Below are 25,282 nucleotides of genomic sequence, written 5' to 3' on the forward strand. Positions count from 1 at the left end.
ATTCTCAGCATTCTGTTCTGTACAATAGAGTCTGAACCAGCATGGCTAGGTAATGTCAATTGGTCGACTATTTGGCAATAGACAGGATATGCTGCGTATATACTAGCCTTGTGTTACTCCAAATATCTGGTAGCTTTGTATTTTTTTTATATCTTTTTTTGACCCAAGCTCCTCCTTGTGCCTAAAGGAAGGAAATGCTATATTCAAGAACCGACGAGATGAGACCCACTTCCAGGAATGACGAAAACATAATATCTCCATAGTAACCGTCTGTCTGCGAGACATTCGTCCTTGATAACTTTGCCATATATCATTTTCCCTTTAGTTTTAAATCTACACAGTGGTAAAAAATATATAGTAACAATTGATTTTCAAAATATAAGTGACAGTGGTGTTGCTATAAAAGGACCAGAATGAAATGTGTGTAGGGTATATATTGGTATTAATTAAGTGGTGCGTACTGTCTCTGTATTTAAGAAAGAGTGAAATGAGAGATTGTTCCTTGCTTGTTCTGTAGTCTACATGTGACCAGTAGAACGGATCATGACATTTCAGAACAGTTCCACAGACAAAAGGTTTGCAACAAAAAAAAAACCCCAAAGAAAACAAAAAAAATGACTTGGTCATATGCAACATTTGTATTTGTATTCTGTACAATACATAGAAATTGTTTGTGATTACTTCATAGTCCTTTGATAACTGAAAACTGTTACAGAAGAAAGAAGAAGAAACATAACCCATTCTTTTTTTTTTTTTAATTCAGTCTGTTTAATATGATCTTCCTTCTTTGTTTTCAGTGAAATACACAGTAGCCGCAGTCACTACAACTTGCAGGAATGTTACACCAGCCCAGACACAAGTCCAGTTTAGCAGATACGAACAGGAAGAGAATTCAGAACATCAGCGTGATATGGTTATAGTTCGGTTGCCCAGTAAAACTGTTTTTTGGGATGATCGGTTGTGAGGGGGCATATTATCATACATACTCCACTTGATTGGCAGGTAGTGGGGCGGGGCCTTGTCGGGGCCAGTTCATGTCGAGAACTCCAGGGTTTTAATGTTCTGTAGTACCCTTTTGGAGAGGAAGAAACATCATCCATGTGAATGTCTTTAACAGTGAGACAGACAGACAGACAGACAGACAGAGAGACAGACAGACAGACAGAGCTCCTTTAACCAGGGCTGAGGGCCGGGCCTCTGTAGTGGTAGTAGTGGAGACTATATGCTATGATCTGCTAGAGGTCCATATTGGGGAACTTGTAGGGCTACGGTCAATCCAAGAATCCAGATTAAAGTAACAAGTGGAGTAAAATTACAGAATCCCTCCCCCCTTCCTTCCCTTTTCAGGTGAACAGTTCCATTCCGGATTGATATTCACATAAAATCTCTCAGAACCGCCCTTTCAGTCTGCACCATTTATGACAATACATCTGATCACCCTGCTTTCATTTGACAAGTGATACCTCATCCATATTGTCATGAACCATAGAGAATATCAAACACAGTACATAAATCCAGGGGCGGGCCAGCTCAGTCTGTCAGTCAACAACACAGAACCATTTTCATTGGAGGGTTGGAAGTGCGAGGGTGGTCCGGGGAGGGATAGAAGTCTCCTGATTGGCTCTATAGACTGGTGACCAGGTGGGAGGGATCTATGGGCGGCTCCTCGGGCGACGAATCGGAATCCTCCTTGTTGGCGGGCACCATGTATCCGTCGCTGCCGCCCCGGCCCATGTGGTAGTAGCTCTGCAGCTCGTGGAGGTGGTTCCTGGAGCCCAGGTTGGGCATGCTCTTATAATAGACGTCGTCCAGCTCTGGGGCGGTGGCGCTCTTGCAGGGCTGCAGCTCCCCGGAGCTGTCCTCCTCGCCGTCCGTCAAGCCGTTCATCTGCCCGTCCGGGAGGTCCGTCAGCACCGGCATGCTGGTGTAGAGCGAGTCTCTGTGGTTGGGCGAGTGCGCGTGCTCGTCGGTGTGCTCGTTGGTCAGCAGGGGGAAGAAGCTCTCGCTGGTCTCCTGGGGGATGCGGCGCGGCCGGGAGAAGCTGTGGGGCGGGGGCGGCGGCGGGGGGTGGCTGTCCGGCGGCGGGGGCCGCGGCGGCAGGAGCGGGGCGTTGGACTCCTCCCGGATGATCTCCAGACCCAGGTTCTCCTCGTGCGGGAAGGCGGCGGGGTTGTCCAGCACCATGGGGCTGTTGTCCTCTTTACTGCTGCCCACGCCGCCGCTGACACCGCTGCTGCTGCTGCTGCTGCTGCCGCCCACCATGCCGCCTGAAAGGAACATAATGGAATTAAGGCTTAGGGCGAGTGGCGTCTAGAGAGATCAGTGGTCACTAAATAATTTCAGTCAATGAACCAACAAATCAAAGAACCCGTCACCTCCATTGGCCATGCTGCTGTTGACCAGCTTGTTCATCAGGTTGTGGTTGCGCTCGGTGGTGGACCTCTCGTGGTTGTTGAGGTACGACGGGATGTAGTTGGAGGTCAGCTCCTTCAGGATCTTCTTCTCCAGTGTGGTCTCCTTGTGGTTGCCGTGGGTGCCGTAGCCCCCGCTGCGGTCCAGGATCTGGACGCAGTCGCTCAGGTACTCGCTGCTGGCCATGCTGTAGTTGTTGGCATGGTTACCGTTGAGAGGAAGCGTATCCATGACGCTGGAGTCTCTTGCGTTGTTCAGGATGCCCTCTGAGAAACAAATAATTAAAAAAAAGTCCTAATTATTACTATTCTTAAATAAACCATTTAGGAAAATTGGATTTCTCAGAATGAAGATTTTAATTATTGCTTAATATCATGGAGAGTGTATGTGGATAGAGGATTAAAAAGTAGTTATGATAATTTCCTTGGAAGGAAAAATGCTTCAAGCATCAATAACTTATTTCAAGAGAAACCTCAGAAAAAAACTTTATTTTCTCAATTACTGCCAGCGCTACAGCAATCCAAAGTGAAGAGTTGTGCTGCCAAATGAGATATCAAGTGACACTTACTCTTACAAAATGACTGATTGCAAACAGAGAGATTGTAGTACAGGGTAAACCTATTGTTCCTAAATTGAACTCAATTGTAGACAAAAACATTTTTTTTTTTTCTATGCAGATTGGGAACTATATTTTAGAGATATTCAGTGGTAACGATTTGTTTTTCAAAATAGATATATTGATTTTTAGAAACATTTTCTAGAAATGGATGTTCTAAATGTATGTGACAAACTGACCACTAAAGACAACTGTATTTCATGGAACAGCTAATGATGTGGGGAGGCTCTTTGGCATGGCTGAAAAACTATTGTTTGGCTATAGATTGGACAATATTTGGCAGAGCGCTTTGGTGGCAAGAAGCGAGAAAAGAAAGTCAAAGATATTGAACTAGCTGAGTATTAGTTTAGCCCGTACTTGTGTCTCGGTATGGTGCTAAGGGACAGCATGGAGGAGAAGAGAGAAAAGAGACACACACAGGTGAGTTCACACATCAATAGAAACAACTTTCACCAACTAGAGAATCAATAATGGTACGATAATTGCAAGCACGATGAAAAATGTTTAACTTGGAACTTGTTCTGCTTTGCAAAATCAAAGTCTGCTTTGAGGTCCTGTATATTGTATATGTTAACTGGCCTCTTATCATATGATAACTTATGCAACGCACAAAAACATCATTACATTTAAAACATAGTATATAGATATGCAGTGCACAAGTCCCAACAGACACATACAAAATAACATTAAACATGGAAAGCACATAAAACGGAACATTCACACAAAATAGTACAAACATTTCATGGCTCCCAGGGGGCTTATAAAAGAGATCTCCAAACTGCAACCGATACTGTACACAATAAATCTGCGCGTGAACTTTTTTCCGACTGTTTCGATAAATCATCGACAGAATTTCATCTCAACATTTATGTGCTGTGAGAACTGCCCAGTGGGTGTCCTTTGTGAAAGATTATTGCAGTGTGATTAATTGCCTCACCTGGGAGCCATAATAAGGCTACATCAGACATACAGCCAAAAGTGTATCAGAGCAGCAAACATTTTAGACTCAGAGAAGCATGCAAAATTAATTTAATGTACAGGAAAAAAATAACTTCTAACTAAAAGCTAACTTTTCAAATGCTATATAATATTGTAGGAACATCAGGCACACCTTGGGTGTTGTACATGCCCACGGCTGGGTTGTTATAGACTGCAGAATCCCCCAGGAGAGTGTTATAAGGATTGTTAGTACCATGGGGACGAAGGAGAGCATTAGTTATAAGATGATTAGCCATGGCTCCTGGTACAGGCAGATAGAGAAAGAGAGAGAGGAAGAGCAACAGCCAAGTTCGAGAGAAAGAGAGCGAGAGAGGAGCGAGCGAGGGAAAAAAAAAAGGCAGAGCGAAGGTATAGAGGTTGAGGGAGCGAGAGAGCGTGTAGACGTCGCAGAGTGGAAGTGAGTGAGGAGGAAAAAAAGAGAGAAGAGGGAGGAGGGTGAGAGGGGGGGAAAGTGAGTGTGTGGAAGGAAGAGAGAGAGAAGAGGACATGTAAATCAAACGAGCGAACATAGTTTGAGGAAGAAAGCCAAGAAAGTAATTCTTGCAGCCGCAGCGTACAGGCAGAGGGAGGGGGAGAGAGAGAGAGGGGGGGGGGAGAGAGAGAGAGGGGGAGAGAGAGTAGAGTAGCTTGGGCTGCACATAGCAGTAGAGTACGCTTGAGCAGAGAAGCATGGCTACAGGATAGTTTATGGACAAAGGGGCCACAAAAAAAGTGTGTTCTCAGAGCATTTCCTTCCCTAGGTGGGAGAAAGATCATGTACACATTAAGACACTGCAGGAAAACATTAGACGAGCGACCGTGACCTCCTGTACCTTCATCCCTATGTCTTACATTGAACTGCTAGTCTTAAGTGTGTCTTTGCGGCACAGTTTAACTCTTGAGCGAGTTCATCTTGGCTGGTCAGACCTTTGTTCTACTTTCACTGCAACTCTGTGGCGATGCTCTACTTCTGACCAGTGGCACAGCAGAGTGGCCTGGCTTTTAGCTGAAAGTAAGCGCCACAACATTGTCAACTTTGAAATATGTCCTCTGTATATCATATTAGTCAACATTCACTACTGTGTCTTTGCCAGAAACAAGCTAAACCTGAACTAGGATGCCGCACCCAAGAGCAGCTCTGCATTCTGTGGCAGGATGCTGAACGATTTTCCAGGGGATCAGGTCCCATCCTCTAGTCTATAACATACCGTAACTACTGTAATATAAGCTACATACTGATGTTAAAAGTTAAATTGAACATGTCCCTTTTCCATCCCGCTCTCTCTCTTGACTTCAACAACTCAATCTCCTATCGGAATATCCAATTTATTCCATTCCGTCCTCATTCACTAAGCCACATTATGTAGTCATTTAAAACCTACTGGCTAAGTAGCGCTCTGCTCCATACTTTAAAATGTGAGGGAAGGAGTGGGGGAGGGGGGGGGTCTTAAGCCTGCCTCGCTAAGTGTGTGATAATTCAGGCGCTGACACACACCGTGTCTGCTTTAGCATCAATCTGTCATGCTAACAGCTTATTAGTGGCCCGAAGGAAGCGAGGGCCACACCTCGATTTAGAGACTAACAAATGGCAGCGTGTGTGTGTGTGTGTGTGTGTGTGTCAAGGTGGCTCTAGCCATTTGGGTGTCTATGTCCTCATTACCCTCGCCTTCAGACAGCCACACTCATGGATTCTCTTCCTACAGTACATTACCGTGGCTTACACTATAGGGGCAGGGAGGAGATCGCTCTGAATACACTGAGAACGGTACAGTGGACTAACCCTAATACATATTTAATGGCTTCATATCTACAATATAGTAAGATAAGCTAGGGTGACCCTATATATGCCTCTCACATGGAGGAACACTGCGAGATTTCGCGAGTCTTACCCCGTTAAGTGCCGCGCATAAATCGGGGCTAGAATCCCAGCTTTGGCGAGGACAGCTACAGCTACTTTTGGCTTAATTAGTACTTGGAATATGTGAGAAAGCGAGCAGTGTTTATCCATCCGTATACTTTGCCATACATTTCCAGTAGTGTGGTAACAAGCTCGCAGTAGTTTTTACATTTACTCTACACTCACATTCACATGGAGTGACACAAAAAACACATTCCGCTAATAATCATGCGAGGATCTAGTGGAACTCTGCACAGCTTACAAGAGTAAAGGGACCATAGGTGCTCAACTCAGGACTTGAATACTTCAGTTTACTTAAACAACTTCTTACCCACAACACTTCAAAGAGTGACTATCCATGGAAAAAGAAGGGGTAGGAACACTATAGCACTGTGTACTCTCCACAGTAGAATTTTAATGGGACCAAAAACTGGCTGATGTTTCAGCTTTGACAAGAGAGCTGCTCCTATCTCATCTTTCTCCCTGTAAAGTCATCCTTTGAAGTAGCAAGAAGTAGTGAGTCCTATTTACAATGTATTCTGCTAATATCCTAGAAGAACGCGATAGCATTATCAGAAGTTTGGACTCCTACCACTTCGCTCGGTGACAGTGACGGGCTGCGCCTGGCGACGACGCGCCGTCTGAGCTGCCTGCTATTAATAAAGTGGATATGGCGACAGTGATGAGGATGCAAATGGTAGGTATCCCGTGGTTACCTCTGTTGAGCGTGGCAGAGCTGTTGATGTCTCCAGTGATGAAGGAAGACTCCTGTTTCCTCACCGTGTCGTTCCACATCCGCCTGATACGACTCTGCACACAGGAGGAGAGCGGGAGGCGACGGAGGGAGGGAGGGAGGGAGGGAGAGAAAGGGGGGGGAGAGGAAAATTTAGGGAGAAAGAGGCAGAGGAGCAGCGATGACGAAGGGAGGAAAACAAGGATGGAAGGACATGGTGACAAAGGAGGGGAAGAAATATGGTAAGAAAGGTAATATAATGTAGGAGATGTGCAAAAAGCAGGCAAAATAGTGCAGGTGAAGCAGTAAATAAGGGGGGGGGGGAGCAAAGCAAAGAACAGCAAGAGAAAAAGAAGGGGAGGAAAAAAAAAAATCACCCGTCAACGCCATGTGTGCTCCATCTACCAGTGTATCACCATCAACGTGTAGCGGCGTGAATCAGGGTTGAGGCTATCTCACTTTCAATACACAATTCACATGTTAACTGTGATTCTTTTAGTAACTAACATTCATTCTCAATCACATATTCACATATGAACACTACAGTAAAGCTGACACTCCCCTGCACTGATTCTACTTGAAAGTGAACTGTATGGGTGGCGCGCCCCGGCCTCACCTGAGAATCTGCTGTGCTGTAGCGTCCGGGTGTGCAGGCAGGTAAGCTCACCTGTGAGCCTGTGGAGTAGCGGCCGGGGGTCCGCGAGGTGGTGGTCTTACTGGAGGAGGAGATGGAGGTCTCCACGCTCTTGCCGCTGCAGCAGTGAGTACGCAGGCATTTGCCGTACTCCTTGCGCACCTGGACGGAGGAGGGGGGCGGACAGCGGGACAGACAGACAGACAGACAGACATACAGACAGACAGACAGACAGACAGACAGACAGACACAGCACACACACACACACACACATAAAACCAAAAAACACACACAAAGAAAGAGGAGTTGGCGCATATGTCAGCATCAGTGGTGGATATAGTACTGGCATGTCCTACTTAAGTAGAAGTATTATTATTTTGCTGATATTTTACTTAAGTGGAAGTAAAAGTACTGGTGTAAAAATCTACTTAAGTAAAAGTAAAAAGCAGCTCATTTAAAATGGACTGGAGTAAAAGTTACAGTTACTTTTTAGAAAAGAGAACGTTGTGATCTTTTTAAAAATAACTTTTAATTGGAAATTTTGGATATTACAAAATAAACTTCACAAACAAAGTAAAGCCAGATTAGTCTTCTCTTCTTTACTGACTGACCATTCTGTGAATGGCTCCACAATTTGTCAATTTATGATTGTCCAGTTTCTGTTGCTTATGGAGAGCTGCAAAATTTGTACTCTGAAAAGGATGTGATTTAAAATGTAGTGAAGTACAATACTTCAGTAAAAAAGTATTTAAGTAAAAGTAAAGTTACTGACTTGAAAAAATACGCAAAAAAGTACAAGCACACAAAAAAGCTACTCAGTTACAGTAACGTTGAGTAAATGTAATTAGTTACTTCCACCCTTGCACATATACCTTATGTATTATTACACTGTTCTGGTGAAAAAGCAAAGTATACTTATATACTTTATACTATACTCAAGACGGTTCAAAACATGAACTATAAGGGATTAACTCAATACAATGTCCCCATTAACTTCTGCTTTACCGTAACTCCTTGATATACTTTCCCCATCAACATCTGCCCCAGCATCAGTCCTCCCACACACATATCCATCTAAAACATACTCCATAGGGAGCCATATGATGCAGTTGTACACACATAACATCTGCATTTAGATCCCAATCAAGTTAGAACAAATAGGGCTGTAATTGCTTTTTAACAAGCTTGTTGGACTGACAGACGTGTGTTGCCACATGCTCTGTTTGAACAGCTGTGTGGTGAGTTGCTCTATGCATCTTGGGAGAAACGGCGTTGGGCCACAGCCAAAGACAACCTCAGCACTGTTCTGAAGACATGTCTCTGGACACCTGATCCCATGGCCTAACACATACCTACATACATGCTCACATCCCCACACACACACACACACACACACACACACACACACCTTCTTTACTGGCCGTACACTTAAAACTAAAGAGTCTTCTGTGGGACTACAGCCAGACTACAGTATTAAGCATTTGATGAATTTTCTCTCCATATCCTACTCCTCTTCTCTACTCCCAGGCAATGACAGCGTGTGGGAGATTCTATAAAAATATCCCAGGATGTGTAGGCCCTTCCTGGAAACCACATATAACTCAACTATAAGAAGTGATCTATATGTACACACAAATACCCCTAATCCTTTAGACCAAGCAACCTCATAACATAGATAAAGCAGGCAGTCTTTATAAAAAGGGGGGGAATTGACGGAGGGATTTGTGCATGTGTCTTTGTGTGTGAGTGTGTGTGAGTGAGAGAGAGAAAGAGGGAGAGAGAGAGAAAGAGAGAGAAAGAGAGAGAGTGTATGTGTGTGTGTGTGTGTGTGTGTGTGTGTGAAAGGGCGAGAGAAGTGAGCAGCCAGTAGGGTAACTGAATGACCAATCAAACCTGTGACAGCTCCATCTGAGAGTGTCGGCAGATATTTTTGTGTTCCCTGCTGATCAATCCTAGTGTGTGTTTGTCTGCCTGTCACACTGTCTATCTATTTCTGTCTAGCTTTGTCTCTGCGTGCACACACACACACACACACACACACACACACACACACACACAGGCGTGTCTCTCTCACCTTCTTCTGCAGTATACAGTGGAAGATGAAGATGAACATGCCCTGCAGGGAGTTGAAGATGGTGAAGAGGTAGGCCATGATCACGGTGCTCTCGTTGATGTACATCAGGCCAAAGGCCCAGGTCAGGCCCAGCAGACACAGCAGGGCGATGGCGCCGATCACCCAAGACCTGAAGAAGGAGGGAAAAGAACTGGAAGCGTTAATCTAATATGTCCCTATCAATTAACCCTGCGCCCACAGACACCAAAGCACCTCACATTCTTAACCAGGACATCCTATTTAGGGACGATTCACCTTTTGCTACAGCACATGTGTACATAGTGCAGGTTGTGCTGAAAATAGCACACGATGAAAAGCTTGCCTCCTGTCCTGGAGTAGTTAGTAAAGCTATTCCTACATGTTTGATGCGTGTGGGACCACGAGGCAGGAGGAGGGGGGTTAGACAGGGTTCATTCAGAGCCTTCAAACTGTGGGACAGGGATGGAGAGAAACAGTGGTAGGATTTGCCTAAAAGATTCATTATCTTAAAGGATAAGGCTGGTGTCTTTTAATGCATTGCTTACCGTCAACAAATCCTATGAAAATAATAAAATCTGCAATGATTTTGTTTTGCCAACAAGTCTCGTCCATGTAGCCGGTGCCCAATGAAGCCATGTCCCAGCAGCCTTAGAACTCCATTGTATTAAAAAAATGATTAAAAACACATCAAAGAGCCATGCCGTTGCTCTGGGCAGCATATTTTATCATCACGATGCACCGGGCCAGCCGACTGGGAAGTCAGAAAGTAACAGGAGTAGCGCAAACGTATTGTTGATTTTGTTATTTTCATAGGATTTGTTGATGGTAAGCAATGCATTAAAAAACACCAGCCTTATCCTTTAAGGAAGGTGAGGGAGAAGAGAGACAGAGTGGATTTGCTCATTTAGATCACTGTTTTTTTGAGAGGGAGAGGGAGTATAAGCTCGCCGTGCACTTCCGAGTTCCATTCAGATTATTTACAGTACATGGCAAGAGGGTAAGAACGTTTTCGCAGGGGAGAAGTGGGTCTTGAAGTCTGTTAGCGCAATTGTGACTATAACAATTTAATGGAATTGAATTCAATAAAAGTTTTCAAGGTTCTGAGCCTCCGTTTCGAATGACGCCTATTCAGAAGTGAGCCATAAAGGCCAAATGTCAGAGAAAATTTTGGTGCGTGTCGAGGCGTGCGTACGCCTCGCGCCTGTGTGTCGGCGCGCGAGTGTGTGCATGCGTGCATGTGAGCGGCTCCGCTGGGCAGTAAGTAGAGGGACATTACAGCCATTATAAATGACATTTCCCACTAAAGGTCACAGTTTCTGGTCTGCCACAGCCGCGATGATGGCTGTTAATTTGATTGGCTGACTGGGCAGTGAGCACCTCTACTGGGAGGGACGGAGACAAAGAGAGGGGGGGAGAAAAAGAAACGGAGAGAGAGAGAGAGAGTGAGGGAGAGAGAGAGGGAGGGAGAGGCAGGTATCGGGAGAGTCAGGAGAAAGGGAGGGGGGAGAGAGAGAGAGAGAACGAGAAGGAGAGTAAGTGAGTGAGACGGAGGTGATTGATTCGATGTTGCCCTCTGTGGCACCATTCAGGCGAGACAGAACCTCCAATAAAGCTCGTCTGACGACCCTCTTCAATAAAGGGTACACTCATCCCTCTCCTCTCCATCCCTCCGCTCCACCTCTCCCTCCATCACTCCCCCGAGTCGCGCGCTCTCTCCCGGGCTCTGTTTCCCCCCATTCACATCTCACCATTATAATATTTCAATAGCACATTAGTTCTATAGGTCACGGGAGCTCACAAATCACAAATGAACAAGAAATCCATTTTACAGGGCAGGAAGCGGGTAGTCAAAGTCTGGTTCATTTAGGGGTGGGCACAGATGAGTAGGCAGGCTCTACAGGCACATGAGACAACAGGCGGACCAATCACAACGCCTCTAGGGACGAGACAGGCATCCCGATTGGAGAGCGGCCTTACCAGAGCCAATCCACAACAAAGACAACGTATGATGGCTTGGAGTTAAAGAGACAAAGAAAACAAAAAGGAAGAAAAAAACAAACAAATCATAAGACAAAGAGCATGATGATGATTAACGAGTAAATGAACCACGATAAGACATGAGTAATGAAGTGAAACAGATTAAAACCTATTCAGGCTCCAGTGTGCTCAGACAGACTAAAGAGAAAGTCATAAAAAAAATAATAAAATAAAACAAAACGTTGCAAAAGCATTGCATTCTAAATCATGTCTTTGGTTTTCATCTTTCGTCAAGCTTTCGTGTTTGATTACTTTACCCTGAACTGCACTGAACCAAGGATCAGCTAGTTTGTTCTGCATTTCTGGAACACTCCCCACTTGAAGCCCTACTTAAAACTGCTGTCAGGAAAGATACATTGGCTGTAATGTTTAAATGATAAATCAAATGAGTAAGCCATTTTATGATTTACGTTATATAGCCTGGGCTGTGACTCTCTAAGGCGTTGAGCTCTGAGCCATGGCCATATTGTTTGAATTAGACTAAGCCTTTTGTCTTGAGCTGCATTGGAACGGGAAATAACACAATCCTGATTAGTTAGCTTAGCGGAGAGCGTTCCAGTGGGCAGCGGAGATGAAGTCATATTTCAGTGACATTCTCTAAGGGTTGATATGACTAATAGTGACATGACGGAGAATAATAATAATACGATGACTTGAATGAATAGCGTCTTGTAATGATGTCAGACAAAGGTGAAATGTGCTTCATGTGGCATGCTGACATAAAAGATAAGATGATAGATAGAAGTGCATACACACTAGCGTGCACAGTCACACACACATTCAAGACACACACACTTACTTGATGTTGTCCAGACATCCAGAGTCTGGTTTGAGAATGGCTGTGTGGTGGAACATCTTATAAAGAGCGATACCCAGGAAGATTACATTGAGCTGAAACACACAGGCGCACATGCACAAGTTAATATTCCGTAACAACGAGCCTAATTAAAGACACGGTGTCACCATAGCAATTCACTCACACACACAGTGCATATCATTTCATTGTCTCTCCCATCAGTAATTGGCCTGGGACACAAGATCAGCACACAATCAACTCCCCTTTATTTGCTCAAAATAGCTTAAGCACTAGGGAAAATACTGCAGTCATTACATCCATTAAGGATCATCGTTACAATAGAGGACCCAATTCTCACAGATGCAGTGTATTCGATTGGCTTACTAATGTATAGAAACGGTGGCTTAATGATGACTGTCTGGACCGTTGCTATGTGTCTCCAAGGCTACACACGCTACCAATGGGCAAACAGTCCAAACAGGGCAGTCTACCTGTACCGCCCACTTCCACTTCCAGCTCCAGCTAGATCACTGATAGCCTGCCTGACATTTCTACAATGAGCCCAGAACATCAGTGTACATGCTGACATTCACCTAATTGGCAACATGTCCCATTGCTTCCATTTTCTCTTTCTCAAGCGCTGTCTTTCTCCAGTTTTTTTTTTTTTTTTTTTTTTTTTTTGCTCTTTGTTGTTGTCTGTCTGTCTGTCTTGTTGTCTAAGTCTTTGTATCTATTTCTATCTCTGTTTACTTGTTCAAGGTGTGATGCATTTTCCCTTCTCCTCAGAACAGTATGCTGATTGATGATGCATCATGCCTTGACATCTCTCATGGAAAACACTAAGAAACCTGTCAAATCGGTTTGCCTGGCAATCTGCCTTCCCTCTGTGCTGTGCTGGTGTAATTGGGCACCACTGTAATAAAGAATAGTACACGGAACAGGCAGAAGCACAACGCATGGACCCCCGAGTATCAGATGGATCATCAAATATGTTCCTGGGAGAAGCAGAAATTGGTTGAGCTCTGACCATAAGCGGACTAATGTACAGCACATTTTGCCCTGTGACCTACCAAAGATTGGAATGTGAGAGGCCCATCCGAGAGTTAAAGTTGGAATTATTAGGTTGACACGTAAAGTTATAAGTTATGCCTCCGCTTACAATGCTGAGGAGCTCAGCCAAACCTTGCAGGAGATTAACTGACACCTAACGGTAACCTGTGGCACCCGGTGTACTGTGCACATGTGGTGCTATGTCCTGTAAGTGTGTGTGTGCATGTGTGTGTGTGTGAGTGTGTGTGTGTGCCTCACCATAATGATGAGGGTGGCAGGGCCTATAAAGCTCCAGATAAAGTATGTATCCAACCGCAGCCAGCACCTAGAGAGAGGGAGAGAGAGAGGGAGAGGGAGAGAGAGAGAGAGAGAGAGAGAGAGAGAGAGAGAGAGAGAGAGAGAGAGAGAGAGAGAGAGAGAGAGAGAGAGAGAGAGAGAGAGAGAGAGAGAGAGAGAGAGAGAGAGAGAGAGAATGCATGAGAAACAGGGGGAGGAGGGAAAGGAGAGTGGAGGCATAGGGATTAAAAACATGCCCCAGACACTCTGAGGGACGTGAGGGTAGTGAGGATTTACCATCGGAGGACAGGGCATGCATCACACACACACACACACACACACACACACACACACGCACACAGGCGGGGAGAATAAAAACAGTCCATATAGGGCATACACTATATCAAACACATCAGGATACAAGGAGGAAAAAAGGAATGGAGGGAGCGAAAAAGAGAAGGACAGGGACGGAAAACAGCGCGACGGGCGACAGGACGGAGGGAGACAGACTGCACACACACCTCGAACATACATCACACACAGAGGGGGAGACGGCGAGGGATGAGCACCTGTGATAAATAAACCTTTACTTCCCCCTTAGGGCACAGATATATGACACGGCCGCAACCCGCGGTCGCAGAAATATGACATGACGGTGTTCATTTGAATACTGAGTTATGGATGCAGCCCTCATACCAGGCTATTTATGGAGTCTGGGAATGACTGTGGCGAGGTTAAAGGAGAAGGAGGGAGTAGGACACTCACACACACACACACACACACACCCATAGACACACACATACAGACCCAAGCATGTACACATTCACAGACACAAGACATGCACCTATGCACACATGCACACACATTTACACATTCGCTTCACACCGCAAGGTTAGCATTGGTAGTAAAAGATATAGTGCTGTACGCTAAACTATATTACCCAAAACATCTTCACTCATCAATTCCAGCCACAAAAAGAGAAAAAAAGAAAAACAGTCCCAGAGTGCCCTCCACTGAGGTCAGACCCAATGGGTTGCAGGAAAAAAAAGGTGCCGGAGAAAAACCGCCGGGGCAAAATGGCCGACTGATTCATGACCAGCTGCTTTTGAATTATTAATCTTTCAATTTCCACCACATTAGAGAGCCCTCCATTACGGGTCCCTGCCTGTGTCACTGTATCCTCCATTAAGGCTCCTTTGCTAAGTCATAGCCACCTTCATTATGGGACGCGAATGAGACTCAATGCCACTGGCTAGTATGGGGAGAACAGGGGGTGCATATGTGACAAGGTGACACAGCGGGGATGGCAGATGATATTTTCAAAGTATGAACCTCAATGTGTTATGTCAAAAATGATGAGCAATGCCATTTTCAAGGCTGGTGTGATAAATGAGTCACCAAACTTATTTTCTGCTTCTAATAAGAGGTACTCTACTATGAAAATAGTCATTATTTGTACAAAAGTGCCACTGTGTTTCTGTCATTTTCTTTTCAAGTCTATGAGACATGCAATCATCAAAGGCAGGAACATTACTGATTTGGGTAAACTATTATTTTAAACCACAAGAACATGCTTTTTGTGAAATGAATCTTTTACAGCCTTCCTGCTTTCAGCAACAGATTTGTGTGATGAGGCTCTACAGTATTGTCGCAAAAAATAAAAAATATAGTGCTTTGTATTTCTACCAGTAAAGCCGTAGCTATTGTCTCGCGGCAAGGGTAAGTCTGCTAGTCTGCTGCTAGCTAATGGCATGCTGTCTGATTATTCATCCAGTGCTTGGCATTCAGACTCTCATGTTTTAATGATCATCCCAGCATGAAATATTGATCTAAGTGGCATCCGGATTGGTGTGGCTTGACGGTTAAACGCTGCTAAATTCAACCCATTCCCAGTCTCCGAACCCCTACGAGGTGATGTGTAGCCGAAGTGGCAAGCTGGGCCACAAAAGCCGCGGGAGCAGCGAGACCGTGCACACGTGAATGATTTAACAATCCTATAGTGTGCCGCCGTTTTTCACTTTCTATATGGAGCCACGCATTTGAGAGCAAAAGGAGGGAAGAGATTTGTCTAATGTAAGGCTTTTAAATGTCCACTTCCTCGGTTGGCGTCCTCATTTCAAACACAGAATGCGGTAGAGGACAGGTCATGAACGTGTCTACTGTTGCTACGATATGCACTGATATTATGCACATTATGCATATAGTACGCATATGCATTGTATGAATAAAATGTTGGCCTCTTCTGTTCAGATTCGTGGCATGAATGGAGTGGACAGCTCACACATGCGTAAAGTGTTACTATGCTGTCCACTCCTATGTGCACTATCTTTGTAGGGAGCCTATTAATGCATAGACTTCATATGAATGAGATGCTGGCTCTTTTTTTTTTATTCACCCAGTGACTGGGGTGGACAGGTCAGGCATGCGTGAATGTGTTACCATGTGCTCTTAAAGCATAATCTTCATCCCCCTCCCTATTTGGCACGCCCTCCAGGGAAGCCAACTTTTCCACACATCTCACACACAGACACACACACACCACTCCATCAATCCCCGCTACATCTCTCCACTCTCACACCCCTCCTTTCCTCCCTCAGCCTGCTCCAACCGTGCACCCCTCCTTCCTTAAAATCCTTCCGTATTCACACACTGTCGCTGTTGCACTCATGCAGGCGCTCTGCACTGCATTGTCCCCTGCCTGCCTCCCTGCGTTCCCCCCCTCTCTCCATCCTTCCCCCGCCTCTCTTCCCCTCTCAACCCCTCTGTATTGACTCTTCAGTAGCGCCACAGCTTCTAGAGGCCACGGTGGCGGGCGCAGCCAAAATGACAGCAGGCACTCCATCCATCCATCCCTCCCTCCCTCTGCCATCCATCCCTCCTTCCTCCCCCATGCCTCCATCCTTACACTCGGTCGGTGCCGTAGCTCCTGTAGTCCACTGCGGCGGACACGGCCACTATGACAGCAGGCACTCCATACCCTGCCAGGTAGAAGTACTTAGTCCTGGAGTGTTCACTCTCAAACACCTCTACCAGCATGATGTAGAGCTGCACCCCTTCCAGGAACATCCAGGTGAAGGCTGCCAAGAAGAAGAAATGGAGCAAGGCCGCAAACACCGCACAGGCAATCTGGTGAGGGAGAAGAGGAGAGGCGTTAAAAATAGAATAACACCACAAACAATGCTCAGGAAATATTTAATCTGGTGGACACAAGCGGCGTGATGGGTTAGAAAATGGGAAAAAGGCTACAAACACTGGAGGAGATAAGCATATGAGTCAGAGTTAGAAAATTAATCGTTTATCATATTTACATAAAGAAGGAAATGTGAGGGATTAAAAAATGGGGCTGCCAATACTGAAATAGACAGGAGAGAAATGGCAAAGGGTGAGGAGAGGATAAAGCGAATAGAAATAGAGGGAAACCACAAACACGGCCCACTCAAACAGTAATCATAGGGAGCGATATGATAGAACATCACAATCACTTCAAGACAGCAATATCAATTGAGCCTCCTTCACACTTTATCCCACATCTACACATGTACGGAGATATTGTGAGAAAGCAAAAGTGACAAGTTGGTGCTGTAGCCTCTGCTGATTGATCATGCCTACAATTCAAAGAGAAGTAGGAAAGCACTTTGGGATGGGGCTGAGAGAAGAGGGTGAAGTGGACTACTTAGCAACATTGCTGAAAATACAATATGGTTTTTGTCAATGTCAAGAATGAACAAAAAGAAGTAGAATGGCTGCAAAAATGACTCAGCAGCTTGTTAAGAGAGAGGCATGGGCACAGATAACGTTTGACAAGTTTTCAGAGCTGGAGAATAAGCCAGGAGCAGTAACACAGAGTTTAAAATTAATCTACTTGAACAGCTGAAAACAAGTCGAGTTTTGTACTGAAGCTTACAGTCAAACGTACGTATCAAGTAAACAGCATCATCAAAAAAATACACCTGTTGTTAATTTAGTTTCTTGAGAAGCGATATTTATCAAATTGTAGCAGATAAAAAAAAAAAACCCACCTCCACCAAACGGCGGTAATATATTAACATTGAAAGTGGGGAGCTGGATTTAAAATCACACTGGTAGTAGCCAGTGAATACTGAAGAATGAGAGCTTCACAATGAAAGGAATGTAAAAGAGTTAGAGGCAACCACCGATGATAAAATACTTCGAAAAACCCAGTGAGAGTCTCCTGTATGCGAAAAAAAAGAGAGAGAAAAACAGAACAGCAAAGGATGAGCTGGTCGGAAAATGAAAGAGGGGTATCAAACCTAAAAACCGCATTAGCAATTTAGGCAATAAGATGGGAAGAAAAGAGCGGGTGCTTAAGAAAAGAGGCTGAGGGAAGAATGAGCGGTGAGATTTGGCCCGTCACGTCCAAGGCAATGTTCTAATCTAAAGAGTCACTCCTAAATCACTGAATGGGAGAGCTAACAGACAGACTTTTATAATGGAAGGGTTTGCAGTGAGAGACAATTACCTAATGTCTGAGAGACAATGAGTTTAGGGGGCGAGGGAGTCACTCATTTCCATTTCTAATGATCGCACAGTGTAGCTTACACACAGATGCACGCGTGCACACAGATACACACGCACACACTCGCACGGCCAGGTAAAAAAGTGGCTGCTTATGCAAAGTCATTTCGTTCTCCTGCTGGAATTACTGGCTTACCGGCTCCGAGCTAAGTGACGCTGAAGATGTTAATGGAGGTCACAAATAGTCACCAGTAATTAACAAGAGTATGGGACACACAAACACATGACCACACACACACACATAGACGCACACATAAATGCACACACAGAAACACACATACCTCGACGTCAAAACACATTCTAGTGAATTTGTTTTGTGTGCTCATTTGCAATAAGAATGTTTTGTCATTGAATGCTCAGCGGGACTCAAACATAAGTCCTGAGGCTGTTTCAAGGCTTCTTCTGCACTATGGAGGAGATAAGGGATACAGCCCAGAGGATGTCCACCCCCACACACACACACACTCCTTAATGACTCAAACGGCTCTGAGAAAAGAAAAACACAGGGTACCTATCACTGAGGCAACATCTACAAAGTGACAGTGTTTTAAGAATGGGTCGGTATTCCCATTCTGACTCATAAGATTTTTGTGTGCAGTTCTTGCACCTAAATGAGGTTTAAATTCTGGTTCATAGTAATTTAGTACGTTCATAGACGAACAATGCCTCCGGTTGGAAATACCAACTCTACTTGGATATTTTTGTTTTCCTAAGTCTGGATTTCAGGACTTGGTACATCAAAATTGCTTCACTACTACTACACTGCTACTAAACTGTTAGAGGACAGCTCTCTGTTGGCTCCTCATCTCCCATTTCTCAGGAGCGAGGCTGTTTTGCTATGGGAGAGCACAAAAACTGAAGGCTAAACTGAAGGCTAGCCTGTTAGCTAGTGAAAGCATTGCAAGGTGCATACAATCAAGAGCTTATTTCCAAAAGCTGAGGTAACTATGGCTGTAGAGAGGAATGCCACTGTTGAAAACGTAACGGACAAAAACATTTTCAACTACACTGAATGTTATCGGAGTTCACACTTGAGCCGTGCCTGTATGAAGCACAACACACACCGCTGAGGAGATTTTGCAAAGGAGGCAAGAACGAGCTGCTGCTGTGAGTCAAGCTGCTACCCCAGGCGAAGGCGTCACTGGGACGGACAGAGGGACTGGAGAGGCTCGGGCTAACAGTGACTGGTGCTGGGCGGGCGGATATTGCACAGCCATGCCCACAGAGATTGAGAGTAGCTACTGCAATGATATGGACCGTGAACAGTTTTTGCTTGAATCCACGGCTGACACTGAAGAATAGGGAGTTGTGTGTGTTACTCAACATAGGTTTTGGTACACACATGCACAGTCGTGGTTTACAAACATTCCTCTGTATAACCAACTGGGTAAACTGGCAAAAGACAAAGACACCAGCTGGACTGAGTAGGCAGATGACTAACAAGTAAGCCCATTCAACTGATTAAACTATGCTAACTTGACAATATGAACTACACATCTCTGTAAATGTATGCACTTTGCTATGTTTTGTGCATCATATTTTTGCACTGAGCAGGGGACAAGCGTATTTGGCTCGTTTTTCTCTTCTTATTTATCATTTCTTGGTCTCCTTGCCAACTATTGCTAAGCTAGTCCAGCTAAGTTAACTAGCTTTATGTGCTAGCAAACAATGTTTGTGTCTCATTTCCTGCCTTGGTTGGCTGCTCACTTTTTTTTAATTAGTCGCATACTGACATAATGTGATTAGTGTAGTGTAGCGCAAGGTATAATGAAAACTAAGCATTTAAACAAATTCAGCAAGCTGCAGCTCCTCTGTTTCTCCCGGTTTCATCCCCACACTGTTCCTAAAAAATTGGTGCACAATCCAGGTTGTTATGGAATACACAGGCATGGTTAAGCGTGTTTGCGTATGTTAACCCTCCTGATGTCACTTTGCTTTAACAGCCACCCAAGGAAATTTCTGTTTTAGGTTCATTCTGGGTGCTGTGATGCAGTAAGCTGGTTTCCAAATCTGGTGTTTTTCATCAATGTAGTTGCAATGCTGTAAAGCACTGACAGTGTGTTAGTTCAATTGCACCTATTCATTGTTCCTATTCATTGTGCTGAGTCTGTGCCAGCACAAACTGAATTGAAAAAGCAAAGTTTGACGTGTAGCCTGTGTGCGAAATGATCCTTATTGATCAATCTATTCTTTTTTTTATTTCTGTATACAGAATGTATAAAAAAAAACACAAAATACATAATTCAAATTCATACACCTCCCAACCACAACATATCTGACAGAAACAACACAAAACAAAACAAACAAATAACAATGAATAAAAAAATAAATGCATTCTAATAATGATGGGCTTAATATTGTATGCTGAGGAAGCAACCCATTCGTAATTATCTCTATATTTGCTTCACAAAACTAGCAATAATCAAATGGGAGTGTGATAGTCGGCCAATGCTAGCCTCATTAGCATTAGTTAAAGGAATAAGAGACTTAGCTGGCGAAGTGAAATGTCAATAAAAATGCAGCCAAGTTAGAGCCTACATACACACAGGACTGAAACGATAACATCAAGTTCATCATTGTTTGAGAAGATTGAGTAAAAAGAAAAAAAAACATTTTACACACATCAACACCCCCTCCACCCCCACTGAAGTAATCTGCCAAACAGTGGGAAACACTACACACAAACAGTCAGTGGCACAGACAGAGAGAGACAAACAGTCTGAGAACATGCAAACAAACACTCACACAAACAATCAGACACCCAAATACACAGACACATGCAGACGTCGGCACATGTACACATGTATGCACACACGCACATGCCCAAACACACACACACACACACACACACACACACACTAAGAGGAAAACCCCGCCCTTCTTACCGGCTGGTCGGCCCTGTTGATCCCGACCAGGAACAGTGACTCAGCGATGAAGAGGCTGATGCAGAGGTTCTTATGGATGGTGTTGCGGTCGCTCTGCAGCCCGCGGAAGAAGCAGAAGGTGAAGATGCAGATGAGCAGGCACACCAGCGACAACAGGATCCCCACCCATGTGATCACGTCCAGCAGCAGGTCATGCATGCTGTCTGCTTTCTGATTAAGGATGAGAAAAAGACAGGGAGAAGCTTGAGTGCATTATTCCTTTAATATCCATTTACAACTGCAGTGCATGGCTATTTTTTCGCCACTGTGTGCATTAATATACTATAGGAGCACACACACACACACTACACACACACACACATACATACACCCTCGTGCCCCCTCCTCTGACTGATGTGAGTCTGACTGTGTGTCGCTGAGCGTTCAGGGCCACAGTGTTACGCTGTGTTGCACAGGTGTGCTGGCTCTATCCATCAGTGTCCTGCAGCCTGGCAGGCAGAGTCGCGTTCAACACAACACTGCTGTGATGGATCTACTGCTCAAACCCTCACACTGTGTTCACACAGGGCTGCCAAGCCAGCTCTGACCATGACCCCTTTAGAAGTAACACACATCCTCTGGCCCGCAGGGAGAGACACGGTGTCGCAGACTATTGAGAGTTACTAGAGCTGATTTCTGAAAAGGAACTCAGTGTTCATGTTACAAAAGAGAGACACAAAAAGTACTTATCCCATACACATGGCAGGGCACAAACTTTTTCATCCATCACCCACAGTGGCTCTTGGATACCAAAATAAAACAGCCACTTTCACTCTTTTACCAGCCAAACATGGTTTTTACAATAGAATAGGACCTCTGAGGAATGACTAGATACCTGTCACAGTGGTTTTTATAGTAGACAAACTCAAAATGTACCAGTTTTTGGCTGCTGGTGTTTGTCACAGTACATTGCAATGGTAAAGTGAATTTGCTTGGAGAACAGCATGTAAAATAGTTTTATTTATTTTAGGAATTTGGTAGTCTGAATTTGGTAGACTGAATATTAATGTTTAAAATGTAGAATCTTTTGTCAGCCAAATGTTGCCATCAGGCATGATGAATTTATCCCTGCCAAGCATGATTAATCAATCCTGGAGAGTCTTTACACCATGCATTTCAGCTATAATCCTTTCTCCAGATGTTGCGGTCTCCTTCCCTTCCTCCTTCCCTTTTTTCAGCACGTCTTCACCAGCCTCGCCAGCCATTACTAATCAAATGATGAACACCTGCCCCTTTGATCCTGCCCGTCCCTCCCGGCAGGCACGGCTGAGCGAACGCCTACCTTGACCTCCACGTGGGCCATGAGCACGGCGAAGCTGGTGAGGTGCGTGCAGGAGCAGCTGGTGTGTGTGCGGTTGGTAGCCAGCAGACGACAGTCCTGCGTGGACCAGAATCCCGTCATGGTGCGCTTGGAGTAGCTCCAGAACGAACAGTTGGGATTGAAGTTCTCCTCCGAATGCTGAGGGCAAAGGAGGAGGAGGAGGAAGGGAGAGACAGATAGAGAGAGAAACCGAGACAGAGAAAGAGGAAGAGACGGAGAGAGAGAGGGGGAAAAAAGGAAGCAGGAGGACAGAGAACAGATACTTAGTCATGGGGAGGTGGGAGGTAGAAGCAGGGAGTGGTGGGAGGGCCGGAAAAAAAGTGTGAAAAAAGGGTGGGAGGGATCGGCGGAGGAAGGGATGAGGAGGAAGACACACAGAGAGGAAGTCAAACACACACAAACAACAAAACAACAAACAGAAGGGACAGAATGTGAGAGTGCAGAAACAAATAAACAAGCAGCCATGACAGGAGGTGACAATGCTGTGTGTGCATGCTTCTTGTGTGAGATTCTGGAGTGCAGGAGCTGTGTGTGTTGTGTAAACTGATGAGGCTGTGTGTGGAGGGTGGCGGAAGTTTACTCTTAAAATATAAAGTGACCGATCATTTGCTTAAGATTCTCATGAGTAACACAGTCTGCTGGATGACTAACACTAAGTGACAAATATAACTACTTTCATTGAAGTTTGAATTACTTTGCCACCACAATCCATTGCAAAATAGACAAATTATACCAATTTTCAGATTGCGATTAATATTATTTCAAGATGAGCTGTAATCTCACAACTAAAATGGCTTTTTTTCTGTGAAACATAACTCCTGGAAAAAAACGAAATAAATAACTTTCAGGTAATCAGCTGGTTTCACCCTGCACCTTACTTACCTGTAGGTGTTTGACAGTGAAGACCACAGGCTCAGACAGGTACACCTTATTGCTCTCCTTGTTAATGGACGCTGTGATGACTGGGGAGTTGACTATAACGGAGTAATTAGGGTAGACCGCCTCGCTGCTCAGCCTAACGCTGGCATTCTCCGTGGACAGGTAGGAACCCAAGTTCCGGTACAGGACAAAGGCCATCCTGATCTCACCTGTCAGAGAACACACAGGAACAGAGAGGAGGTGCTACTTCATAATTGTTGGTTCAAGCCATGATGACAGAAAGAGTTGGTAGAGAGAGAAATCACAAGTGAAAAAAAAACAAGGCGAGAGAGAGAGAGAGAGGGAGAGAGAGAGAGAGAAAGAGAGATTTCTCTACTACCGTTTCTGCCATGCTGTTTGAGAGTGCTTGCTGACAGCTGGATGGAGTTTCCATGTAGTTCTGACTGAGGGAACGTCAGGTCTGCCAGGTTCCCATCCGTGCTCAGCCTGGCCACTTCCAGCTCTGCAACACACACACACACACACACACACACACCCTAATGTGAAGTCATAGCGTAACACATTCCATCAAGTTTGTTTTGCAGCCTGTTGTAATAACCATGTTTTCTCACTAAGTGCTGCTCAGCAGGACACAGGCATAAATCGTGAAGCAGTTTCTGGCATCTTCTAAACAAAGAAAATGAAAAAAAAAAAAGCTGACACGCATCAAATTGAGGTAACTTGGATTTTTATACTAAAAAAAGGCAACCACGTCTCCAGGCAACTGGTCCAAAGCAGCGAGGTAGATAAGCCGGCCTTTGTCTTGTATTGTGGGAATCTAATTTCACCATCCAGGTTCGTTAGCACATTCACAATTACGGGCGTGTAATGTATTAGATAAAGTTCCTAATTAAGGACTAATTATACCTTTGGTGTATTGCTATCTTGTGCTTCTGAGTGATTTGGTGATTTAGACAATACTTTCATGGTGAAAACAACTCCCTGATCAAATAAACAACACAAGGACATGCTCAGATGGAAATGAGGAGAGGAGGTGGAGTGGGAGAAGGGGGGGGGAGGAAAGAAAAGGAAGGTGAGGAGGCAGGAGAGAAGTGTCGAAGAGAAAAAAGAGAGAGAGAGAGAGAGAGAGAGAGTGTAGTAGAGAGACTTGCCGAGGAAAAGAGCGGAGGGGAGATGTGAAACAGGCAGATACGGGGAGAGAGGCGAGGACTGGAGGAGGAGAGGAAATAATGAGGGAAGATAGGCAGAAAGAAGAGTATGTTCTCTCTCTTGTACAATAGATAGGCCACTTAAAGGCGACAGATACTATGGTATGTGAGAGGAAATCGAGGCAGAGAGAGGCAGGCAGACATAAACACAGGCACTGATATGCAAATACTGGCAGAGGGAAAGAGAAACATTGGATAAGTGTCCCTCACTTGCATCAGAGCCAAACTAAACATTCAAACTATGCACACACATGCGCACTTAACACACCCACCCACCCATGCACACACACGCACACACATCCACACCCACACACAGCGGCAGGGTATCAAAACACGCTGAGTCTAATCTAATTAAAGCATCCTTGTCATGACAATCCTCCGACGAAGAAACACACTTGTTCATTATCGTTATCACACACGCACGCTGTTACCGCTGTGTTATCCCTTCAAATCGCTGTTTAGGTGCTATTAATAACACTATTTATTCATCTGCCTAATATTGCGCTGCGTCGTCACACACACACAATCTAACACAATCTAGTTCCAATGGCTTCTTTAAAAAAAAACAAAAAAAACGCATGCTTCAAATCATTTATTCCCTTCCCTCGCTCCCCTGAAAGACTTCAAAAAAGGGGCTTAAAGTGCAGGGAGGAGAGTGAGGGAATGGCAGGAGAGAGAGAGAGAGAGAGAAGTGAGGAGAGAGAGATGAGAGGCGGTATTGGGCCGGTTATGAATAAAGGGGAGAGATAATCACGGTGGATCTGCCCACTGGATTAGCTGGGAGGGAAGATTAACAGCACAAAAAGAAGAGGAATGTGGAGACAAAATTTTCCACAAAAAGACGATTCCTGTTTTAAGTTCTACAGAGATGCGGTAGCCTACATCTCCATGCC

General features: G+C 44.8%; 1 protein-coding gene across 1 annotated transcript in view; it reads right to left on the reverse strand.

The window, feature by feature from the left end:
* Window positions 1-933: 933 nt before the first annotated feature.
* Window positions 934-25,282, reverse strand: part of adgrl3.1 (adhesion G protein-coupled receptor L3.1) — a 72,977-nt gene continuing 48,628 nt past the window's right edge. The window contains exons 10-22 of the mRNA XM_071531735.1: window positions 23,561-23,683; window positions 23,185-23,390; window positions 22,264-22,440; window positions 20,943-21,152; window positions 16,427-16,647; window positions 13,504-13,570; window positions 12,199-12,290; window positions 9,345-9,534; window positions 7,304-7,432; window positions 6,620-6,713; window positions 4,140-4,268; window positions 2,369-2,678; window positions 934-2,203 (exon numbers count right to left, since the gene is read on the reverse strand). Of these exons, the coding sequence (XP_071387836.1) occupies window positions 1,624-2,203; window positions 2,369-2,678; window positions 4,140-4,268; window positions 6,620-6,713; window positions 7,304-7,432; window positions 9,345-9,534; window positions 12,199-12,290; window positions 13,504-13,570; window positions 16,427-16,647; window positions 20,943-21,152; window positions 22,264-22,440; window positions 23,185-23,390; window positions 23,561-23,683 (2,528 nt within the window). The 3' untranslated portion in view covers window positions 934-1,623. The remainder of the gene's footprint in view (window positions 2,204-2,368; window positions 2,679-4,139; window positions 4,269-6,619; window positions 6,714-7,303; window positions 7,433-9,344; window positions 9,535-12,198; window positions 12,291-13,503; window positions 13,571-16,426; window positions 16,648-20,942; window positions 21,153-22,263; window positions 22,441-23,184; window positions 23,391-23,560; window positions 23,684-25,282) is intronic.

This window comes from Centroberyx affinis, unplaced genomic scaffold (assembly GCF_046629955.1).
Source record: "Centroberyx affinis isolate AG114_WGS23_722 - 3 ecotype Tasmania unplaced genomic scaffold, CSIRO-AGI_Caff_v1 ptg002119l_1, whole genome shotgun sequence".
NCBI lineage: Eukaryota > Metazoa > Chordata > Actinopteri > Beryciformes > Berycidae > Centroberyx > Centroberyx affinis.